Source organism: Hyaena hyaena, unplaced genomic scaffold (genome assembly GCF_003009895.1).
Source record: "Hyaena hyaena isolate Hyena2069 unplaced genomic scaffold, ASM300989v1 scaffold_599, whole genome shotgun sequence".
Classification (NCBI taxonomy): Eukaryota; Metazoa; Chordata; class Mammalia; order Carnivora; family Hyaenidae; genus Hyaena; species Hyaena hyaena.
In genome coordinates, this window is record NW_024081230.1 from 689,076 (window position 1) to 699,414 (window position 10,339).

General features: G+C 48.7%; 1 protein-coding gene across 1 annotated transcript; it reads right to left on the reverse strand.

The window, feature by feature from the left end:
* Positions 1–5,446: 5,446 nt before the first annotated feature.
* NFKBIA (NFKB inhibitor alpha) lies at positions 5,447–8,954 on the reverse strand. The gene is made up of 6 exons (XM_039257011.1): positions 8,607–8,954; positions 7,888–7,996; positions 7,344–7,554; positions 6,966–7,054; positions 6,575–6,835; positions 5,447–6,036 (listed from the first exon to the last, which is right to left on the reverse strand). Exons 1-6 carry the CDS (start codon positions 8,831–8,833, stop codon positions 5,989–5,991), a joined length of 945 nt encoding a protein of 314 aa, XP_039112942.1. The 5' UTR covers positions 8,834–8,954; the 3' UTR covers positions 5,447–5,988.
* Between the last annotated feature and the right edge of the window lie 1,385 nt (positions 8,955–10,339).

The following is a 10,339-nucleotide window of genomic DNA, read 5'->3' on the forward strand; positions in this document are numbered from 1 at the left end:
CTGCATTGGGCTCTGTGCTGACTGCCAGCTCAGAGCCTGGAGCCTCTTTCAGATTCTGTGTCTCCCTCTCTCTCTGACCCTCCCCTGCTCATGCTGTTTCTCTCTATCTCACACAAATAAATAAAAACGTTTAAAAATTTTTTAAAATAAATAAAAATAAAATCTTAAAAAAAAGGAGGGGCACCTGGATGTCTCACTCCAGCTTTTGATTTTGGCTCAGGTCATGATCTCACGGTTCATGAGATTGACCTCCTAGGTGGGCTCTGCTTAAGATTCTCCCTCTCTCTCTGTCCCTCTTCTGTTTGTGCTCTCTCTCTCTCAAAAATTTTAATTTAAAAAATTAAAAAAAAGAAAAAGATAAGTGTACTCTTATCTCCTTCACCTATTTCACCTATACGCCCCTCCCACCTCTGCTTTGGTAACCATCAGTTTGTTCTCTTTAGTTAAGAGCCTGTTTTATGGTTTCTCTCTCTCTCTTTCTTTCTTCCTTTGTTCATTGGTTTTGTTTCTTAAATTCCATATAGGAGTGAATTCATATGGTATTTGTCTGTCTCTGACTGGCTTACTTTATTTAGCATTACATTCTCTAGATCCATCCATGTTGTTGCAAATGGCAAGACTTCATTTTTGTGGATGAATAATATTGCATTGTATATATACACCGCATCTTCTTTATCCATTCATCTATCAGTGGACACTTGGGCTGTTTCCATAATTTGGCTTGGGCTGTAGATAATGCTGCTACAAACATCAGGGTGCATGTATCCCTCTGAATTAGTATTTTAGAGGTAAATACCCAGTAGTGCAAGTACTGAATCACAGGGTCATTCTACTTTTTTTTTTTTTTTTTTTTGGAAACTCCATACTGTTTTCCAAAACGGGTGTACCAGTTTGCATTCCCATCACCTGTGCAAGAGGGTTACCCTTTCTCCACGTCCTCATGAACACCTGGTGTTTCTTGTGTTGTTGAGTTTAGCCATTGTGACCTTGTGAGGTAATATCTCATTATGGTTTTGATTTGCATGTCCCTGATGATGAGTGATGTCGAGCATCTTTTCATGTGTCTATTGGGCATTTGTATGTCTTCTTTGGAGAAATGTCTGTTCGTGTCTTCCCATTTAAAAAAAATTTTAACATTTATTCATTTTTGAGAGACAGAGCATGAGCAGGGAGAGGCAGAGAGAGAGGGAGACACAGAATCTGAAGCAGGCTCCAGGCTCTAAGCTGTTACCACAGAGCTTGATGCTGGGCTCAAAGTCATGATCTGTGAGATCATGACCTGAGCTGAAATTGGATGCTCAATTGACTGAGCCACCCAGGCGCCCCTGCCCATTTTTAAAGTAGATTATTTGGGGTTTTTTTAGTGTTGAGTTGTTTAAGTATTTTGTATATTTTGGACTCTAGCCCTTTATTAGATATGTCATTTGCAAACATCTTCTCCCATTCAGTAGGGTTTTTTTTTTGTTTTTTTTGGTTTTGTTGTTTGTATCCCTTGCTATGCAGAAGTCTTTTTAAATGTAGATGTAGTCCCGATGTAGTTTATTTTTGATTTATTTCCCTTGCCTTAGGAGACATATCTAGAAAGATGTTGTTATGGGTGATGTCCGAGAAATTATTACCGTGTGTACTGTGTTCTAGGATTTTGATGGTTTCCTGTGTCACATTTAGGTCCTTAATCCATTTTGAGTTTATTTTTGTGTATGGTGTAAGAAAGTGGTCCAGTTTCATTCTTTTGCATGTAGCCATCTAGTTTTCCTAACATCATTTGTTGAAGGGACTGTCTTTTTCCCATTGCATATTCTTGCCTTTTGCGTTGACGATTAATTGACCATATAATTATAAATTTCTTCCTGGGTTTTCTATTCTGTTCTTTTGATCTGTGTGTCTATTTTTGTGCTAGTACTAGACTGTTTTGATGACTACAGCTTTGTACACATTCAATACATTAAAAACAGCATTTTACTCAAAATGTTATTCAAAATGCTCTTCAGAGTGTGCTCCTCGGACCAGCAGCACAGACCTTGTCTGAGACCTTGCTAGAAATGCAAGTGGCAGGCCAGCTCTGGGCCAACTGAATTAGAACCTGCATTTCAACACCATCTCGAGGCCATGGTGCGTGCTAAGTTGAAGAAGCTCTGGCCTGGGGCATCTGGATGGCTCAGTCATTTAAGCGTCTGACTTTGATTCAGGTCATGATCTCATGGTTCGTGGGTTTGAACCCCACATCAGGCTCTGTGCTGACAGCTCAGAGCCTAGAGCCTGTCTTTGGATTCTGTGTCTCCCTCTCTCTGACCCTCCCCTGCTCACGCTCTATCTCCCTCTCTCTCTCTCAAAAATAAATTTGAAAAACATTAAAAAAAAAAAAGAGAGAGAGAGAGAAGCAGCAGCTCTGGCCTAAGGCATGCACGTCATTTGCCATTAATTCAAAGGCTGGTGGCAGATTCCAGACTCAGCTCTGGATTCCAGGATCACACACAGATACAAAAAATGAACAGCCTATCTCAGCCCATAAGTTTTGTTCTGAGTATAGCTTTGTTCTCTGCCGTTTGTTAAAAGGGTGCCACTGGTCACCTGGGACATGGAATAAGAATAGATAGTACTGGCTGGGTAGAGGTGGGGGCAAATAGCTAACAAGAGTGTAATCTCTTGACCCCCTCCCCCACTGCACTCAGTGTTAGGGGCCTCTGATCTGAGCTCACGTCATACTCTGTGCTTCATCTTATCCTCCTGTCTTACGCCTGTTTATTCAGTTTCCTTTCTAACTGAATCAAGGAGCTCTTTGAGACAGAGGCCGTGACTGGTTCCTCTTGGGGTCTCTGGTCCCTGGCACAGGACCTGGGAAATAATAGTGCTCTATAATGTGAATGAATGAATGCATCTGAGAGTTCCACTTCCCTAGGAGGGAAACACACAGGGTATCTGGTTTTAGTTCCCGTAATGCTCCCTTAAAATGGGGGAGACCACCTGGGCTCTTCTTGCCTGAGTACTGGTGCTGGGAGTGCTTTTGGGGCATGTTTCTGACTGGAGTTCCACTCTGACCTTTCTTGCCAAATGAAACTTCAACTGCACCTAAGGCAAGCTGATGAAAATAGGGAGGAAAGGGGGCGAAGGCAGAACCCATCTCACTGACTCAGTTCTAACCGTCAGCACTTAATCACTTCCAGTAGCAATCGAAGTTTCAATGCAAATACCCCCAAGCACCCAGGCCCCACATGAAGGTCTTCAGATTGCTCAGACTGGAGTGTGTTCCGTCTTAAAGAAACACCCTTCCTTCTGGAAGGGACTTGGTACCTATAAAGGAAATTTGTCCTGAGGATGAGGCAGGCAGAAGGAATCAAGGAACTAAATTCAAGGAAGTTGCTGATGTGACTTTTTATTTCCCTCTTCTGTCACTTCCCTCTTTCCCAAGGCTCCCTTACTTCTTCTACCTGTCCTGACAAGACCTTTGGCTTCTTGGAGAAATTAAAGTGCATAAAAGGCTCTCAGTCTGCTGTGCTGTTTTCTTTGAAAACTTTTGTTCTGGTTTGGTTAGAAATTTGCCAAAGACTTTCTACAGATCAGAACGTTTCCATCCTAAAATTTTTCTTTAGGAAACTCCAGACTCCAGCCACCCAACCAGTGTCATGAAGGAAAGAAAGGAGATGGGAAACAGGAAGAAGAACCAGAGAGTGAGAAACTGGGCCCAGTGACCTCGAGATTTATGCAGACAATGGAATCCACCCTGAGGGTTAGGGTCCTGAAGAGCAGAAAAGCCATTGCCTAGAAATGTGGGAGGCTGGGCCCAAGTGGGTCAGAAGAGGCCCCTCCCTGCCATGACCATATGACCATGGAAGGTGTCACCTCTACACAAAAGCCAGTCAAGAAGGAGGCTTCGGAGGAGTGGGACACATCCATTTGACCCATTTCTCCAATCCTCTCATAGACCTGGAGTATGGGTGATGAGCAAGTTAGCACAAATTCAGTACCATTACAGGGGGAAAAAGAGGCATGTCTGACTGAGAGGAGCTAAGCGAGTCATTCCAAATTTGGAAGCCAAGTTTCCAGCCTGTGCTCTTTTGGATATGAGGTGGCTATTCTTCCCCCCTCTGCCCCCACACCCCTTACCTCTTCTACCCAGCAGCTGACAGAGCTGAACCTAGTCGACATTCATGTGTTAGATCAGAGCACCTGGGTTCATGTGCTCTGGGACGGGGCCTGGATCACTTTGAGAGAAGGCAAGACTGGTACAGGGGCCACCCCAGGGCTCAACTCCAGATGACTGAGGCTGTAGGAGGGTGACAGGGCTGGCTTTGACTGGTCAGTCCAGTCGACGGCAATACATTTTATACATTGGAAGACCCACTATGTATTGACTGGCTCTTTTTTGGTCTGAGAGTAAGGTGATCATCATATTCACTTGACTTTGACAGCATTTATGGATCTAGAAAGGGAAAACCTAACGGCAATGTTTTCTAAGGTGTAAGTCAAAGTTCATGAATTGTATTTATATGCCATCCTGTATTTTATAGACTGCCACAAACTTTCCTTTACTAGTCTTTCTACCTAGGCAAAAGGTGTATTTTAGGGATGAAGACATCAATTCCGAGCACTTAAACATACATTTTGCAAGTTATTGATTTCTTGTCGAATCCATTCCATAGAATGAGCAGGCTGCGCTGAGGAAGAGATTCTTCAAGCCTTCATACTACAGCTGGTACCAATAGGTTGATTTAGAGGTGGAATGCAGGTAAAAGATGTTAACCCCCTGAAAACAAGAGTATTAGTTCGCCACCTGCCTCTTCTGCAAGGTGACCTAGGACAGGACATTCTCTCTGGACTTGCTTCTTCCCCTGTGAAATACAGGATGTTGTGCAATAGCTTGTAGTTTTCTTTAGCACTCTGTGCCTGGCACTCTGCTATGCTTTGTACATACACTGTCTTGTGCAATCTTCACAACAGCCCAGTTTATACATGAAGAAATGAAGGCTCAGAGGTGGGTACCTGCTAAAAGACATCAGTGCAGTCCCACTCGTGAGCCCGTTCCTTAGGAGCTTCCAGTATTATAGTCGGGATCTTTCGCAGCTCTACAAAATAGAGGATTTCAGCATATCCCTCTTGACCCAAATAATTTCCTAAAGTGGAAGGGTCCTGGCATGGATTAAACCGAAATGAAAGCAATTGACAGTGGAGGTTTCCAGCTCTAGGCCAAGCAGCTTGCTGCCTCCCGCAGCCTAAGAATGGTGTTTCCTACCCTGTTGCAACTGCCTCCCCTCCCACACACGGGGCCGTGGGGCCGCCTGCAAACCCTGGCTGGGAGTCCTGCTACACAGTGTGAGAAGCTGCTCTCTGAAAGGGCTTTGTGGCTGGCTGTGTAAGTACTCCCACACAACTCTCCACCACCAGGGTAGGATCGGACAACTCTCAGATTAGACGCCCCGCTGCAGCTCAATGAGAATGATCAGGATAATTCTGTTTGTAAAAATCTGTTTAATAAATACACATCTTAGAAGTACCAAAATAATTACCAACAAAATACACAATGTACACCATTTACAGGAGGGTAACACAAACCCTGACAGGTAGTGACTCTGAACCTCACACTGCCGAAAGGGTTAACAACACACCTGGTTGTTCCACGTCACGGGACACCACTGAGCTCAGCCATGGAATCCATGGTGACTCAATGAAAGAGCACAATAAATAAAATGAAATCATTTCACCACATTTTTGGATCTCCTTCTCCAAAAAAACCCCAAAAAGGTAGGGAGTCTTGAGAGAGGTTTTCTTTGAATTCCAACGATCTTTCTTGTCCCCCTTCCAAAGTTCACAAAAGTCACAAAATGGGGGCCGATCCAGACCAGTCAATGTTTTGGGCCACGCACAGTGTGAAGTATGGTTGTAAGTACCCCCTTTTGATTTTTTTTCTTTTCTTTTCTTTTTTTAGAAAAATAAAAACTCTCTTTTTGTACAAATATACAAGTCCATGTTCTTTTAGGTACTTTTTGAAGCTCATAACGTCAGGCGTTGGCCTCCAAGCACACAGTCGTCATAGGGCAGCTAAAAACAAGAGAGAAAAAAGGCACGTTAAACTTCCAGAGCTTTGCCACATGTGCTCCTCCTGGAAGGAACTCAAATATTCTTGGATTCCATTCTCCATAACCCAAATATAAATTAATTTCAGGGGCTTAGGAGTTTTCCTTTAATGTTCTTCTCCTTTAAGAAAGGCAAAGAAGACAGACACTCTTGGGATACTACTGGTCACGCACCCTGACGTCTGAGAACTTCACTACGTTGAGGCCTTTGGTTAAAGAGTAGCTCGGGGCGCCTGGGTGGCTTAGTCAGTTAAGCGTCCGACTTTCGCTTAGGTCATGATCTCGCGGTTTGTGGGTTCGAGCCCCGCGTCGGGCTCTGTGCTGACTGCCAGCTCAGAGCCTGGAGCCTATTTAAGAGTCTGTATCTCCCTCTCTCTCTCTGACCCTCCCCTGCTCACGCTGTCTCTCTCTCTCTCTCTCTCCTAGAAATAAAAAAAAAAAAAAGTAGCTCTGGGGGCCTGGGAAGGTAGTGCTTTGTGCAGAGTTACAAAGTGGAGACTCACCTCGTCCTCTGTGAACTCTGACTCCGTGTCATAGCTCTCCTCATCCTCACTCTCTGGCAGCATCTGAAGGTTCTCTAAGGTCAGCTGGCCCAGCTGCTGCTGTATCCGAGTGCTTGGGCGGCCCCAGGTGAGCTGGTAGGGGGAGTAGCCTTGGTAGGTGACTCTGTTGACGTCAGCTCCGCATTTCAATAAAAGCGACACGAGGTCAGAATTCTGCAGGTCCACTGCAAGGTGGAGGGCGGTTCGGCCATTACAGGGCTCCTGAAACCAACAGGAATTTGAGATGTTTACGGCTGAGTTGGAATTTCTGCTTGCAACCAGCACATGTGAAATCTTACTGAGGAGGGCTCTGGAAGCTGACGCATTCCATCTAGAGTCATGCGGCACTCACCTGAGCATTGACATCAGCGCCCAAAGACACCAAGAGCTCCACGATACCCAGGTAGCCGTGGATAGAGGCTAAGTGCAGACACGTGTGACCTAGAAGAACAATGCAGGAAGTATAAACACTGGTTTCAACCCTCAGAACCCAAGAAGAACCTTTCACCTATTCTTTCAGGGAGCCTATTCTTCTGAATTGGAAGAACCCAGAACCTGGGTTCCAAATGAACTTCATAAAGGCATCAAATGGGCCTTTGGCATAAATATCTTCTCAACCTTTCAAGTGTTGAGAGTTTCAAGCTCTTGCCTGGACTCCTAAAGTTGGCCCACCTCTCCATTCTCCACGTCACCTGCCTTCTAACGCGCAGGATAGGGCAGGCAGACCTACCATTGTAGTTGGTGGCCTGCAGGATGGAGTAGAGGTGCTGGGTCCTGCAGGTCTGAGTCAGGACTCCCACACTGGCCAGGCAGCCTTGCTCACAGGCGAGGTGTAGGGGGGTATTTCCTCGAAAGTCTCGGAGCTCAGGATCACAGCCAGCTTCCAGAAGTGCCTCAGCAATTTCTGGTTGGTTGGTGATCACAGCCAAGTGGAGTGGAGTCTACAAACAGAAGAGGGAACAGAAAGAGCATAAGCCATGGCCCAAAGTCCGTCTGTCTTCCCTTGAACCCCAGAGGCCTTCTAGTTGTGGGCGATGCTCCTCCCAGTCAGGAATAAGGGGCAAGACAAATCCCAGAGGCCCCAGATGGGCTTTCATAAAGGCCTCACCAAAGCAATGGGATTTTTTTTTTTTTACTCTCTAGGATGTTGGCTGATTCCAATGTTAAGGCAGATAATGACCAGTGATGATTAATTCAGAAAGGATTGGGAGCAACTATGTTAGATGCAACTTCCTCACTGGGTCAGAGGCACGGGGCTGGGCAAGCTGGCGCACCTGCTGCAGGTTGTTCTGGAAATTGAGAAAGGCCAGGTCTCCTTTCACTTGGCGGACCACTTCCATGGTCAATGCCTTCTCTTCATGGATGATGGCCAAGTGCAGGAACCTAAGGGTAAGAGAGGGAAAAACCCCCAGGGCTGTTGAGTGCATTGCGTGGGGCCCAGGGAGGCGCGGGCTGCGGGGGATTGCGCAAGGCCGGGGTTTCTGGAGGCCGAGGCCGCGGTGTTTTCCGCGAGGTTATTATGAGCTGAGTGTTCCTGGCAGGCGCCCAGGGACTTTCCGGGCCCCCCCCCTTCCTTCTCGGCGGGCGCCGGCCAGACCGCCCCGCCCTCCTGCCGGGGCCGGAACGCCCTGTACTTCCCCTCCCGGCCGCGCGGCGCCCGCCAGCGGGGCAGAAACTCCCGTTCCCCTTATGCAAGCGGGGACTTCGCGTCCCCGCCGCCGCCCCGCCCCCGCCGAGAGGACCAGGACCTGGGGTGGGGGGGGGGGGGGGGGGGGGAGGTCGGTGTGCGCAAGGCTGCAAGGCAGGGCTATTGCAACGCCGCCTCGGGATGGAACTCTAATCCCCTGCCCCCCACCCCACCCCCGCGCAACCCGGCGCTTTGCGAGGTCTTGGGGGGCGGTGCGTAAACCCCGGTTTGCCGCCGCCTCGCGGGCCTCGCGCTGAAGGCCCGGCGTCCCCACCCGGCCCCGCCACCCGGGTCCGCGGCACTTACGAGTCTCCGTCCTCGGTGAGCTGCTGCTTCCAGGGCTCGGCGCCGCGCGGCGCCTCCTGGGGCTCGAGGCGGATCTCCCGCAGCTCCTTCACCATCTGCTCATACTCCTCGTCCTTCATGGAGTCCAGGCCGCTGTCGTGGCGGTCGTCCAGCAGCCGCTCCTTCTTGAGCGCATCCCGGGGACCCTCCATGGCCCAGTCCTGGGCGTGCTCGGCGGGGTGAAACATGGCGCGGTGAAAGCTCGGGCGCTGCTGCCCAGGTGCGCTCGGCCGCGGGCTGCGCGCTCGCTGCCTCTCAGTGTCACGGAGGGGAGGACCGCTGGCTGCGACTGTTGTGGGCTCGCCAGCGCCGCCGCGGCGCCCTATAAACGCTGGCAGGGGATTTCTCTGGGGCGGGGTCAAGCGCGGGGAATTTCCAAGCCAGTCAGACCAGAAAAGAGAACTGGCCTCGTCCTCTGCTCGGGCGGGGGGTGGGAGGGGGAGAAGCCTAAACTCTGAGCCGGGGTTCATCAGAGAAACTCCCTGCGATGAGCCACTGGGGTCATGTACTGGGAACTTTTTGATGAACGCTGAGTGGCTGGAAAGTCCTCCCGACTAAGGCCCCCTCCGCCGGTACTTCCCTGCAGCCTGCACCCAGTAATCCTGCCCCTCTGCAAGAAACCTTTCCCTGGGGTTTCCCACGATCGATTCGATTTGGAGTCGTCGACTGCTGAGATCCCAAAGAACGCAGGCCTGCCAGGCAGTTCCTCCTTGGGGTTTGCCAACCTGCCGGTCCTTTCCGATTTTTGATCTTTTGAAAACGGGAGTGGAAATGATGGCTAGACGAGGGGATTTGTTTCCCCAAACTTCTCTCTGCGGGGAAGGACGCCCTGGCGGGTTAGAAGGTCGCAGGCTGCCTTTGCCATGCTGCCAATACCAGGCTCTTTGCAGCACAGGGACAGATAGCAACTCCCTGAGCCCCCTCCCTCCCCTCAGGTAGAAGTTGTGAATGCTTTGGCATTAAAAGTTTAAATGCTTGGAGAACCTTCAAATCGTTTCCTCGGGATTAACAGTCCTATTGACTGGAGAGAGAAGCACTCTGCCCTGTATTGGGGCAGTGGGGGGGGGTGGGGGGTAGGGAGGATACTGAATATGACCCTAAGTTTTTTCAAGTAAAGCAAAGTGTTAATCTTTGTAGTAGAGGTATTAGGTTGCTACCTTGCATTAACAAAATAATTATTGAGGTCATGTTCTCTGATTTGCATTGTGCTGCTGTGGAGAATGGGTCCTGTGCCTACTTCTGGGTGCCTAGCTGGGCAACATTCCAAGAGCATTTGGAAGAGGCTGAAGAATTAGTTGAGTAGTGCCTTACACAAGATTGGGCCTTAAGGATGGCTAAGAAAGTAGTTACTAAGCACACTGCAAGGAGGCTCATGGCAGCCCTAACATTACCCCCTTGTGGATCCATGCACACCTGTCCTGGGGTGGGGGAAGGGGTTGAACAGTTGGACCTCTCCAGGCTCCTCATCCTCTGGTTTCCCCTGCAGAAATAGAAATTCTGTTCCCCGCCCCCACCTCCATCTCCTAGCCAGCAAGCCTCTCATTGAATCCATCTACTTCTAGAATTGGTCCAGGCAAAATAAAGCAACTTGGATCTGAATTCTTCAGAATTAGCCCCAGGAGCCTCTACAGTTATGCAGAAATTATTGCAATCATCTTTAACTTGACTGGCCATTCTCCTTCCACCCCTCCGAC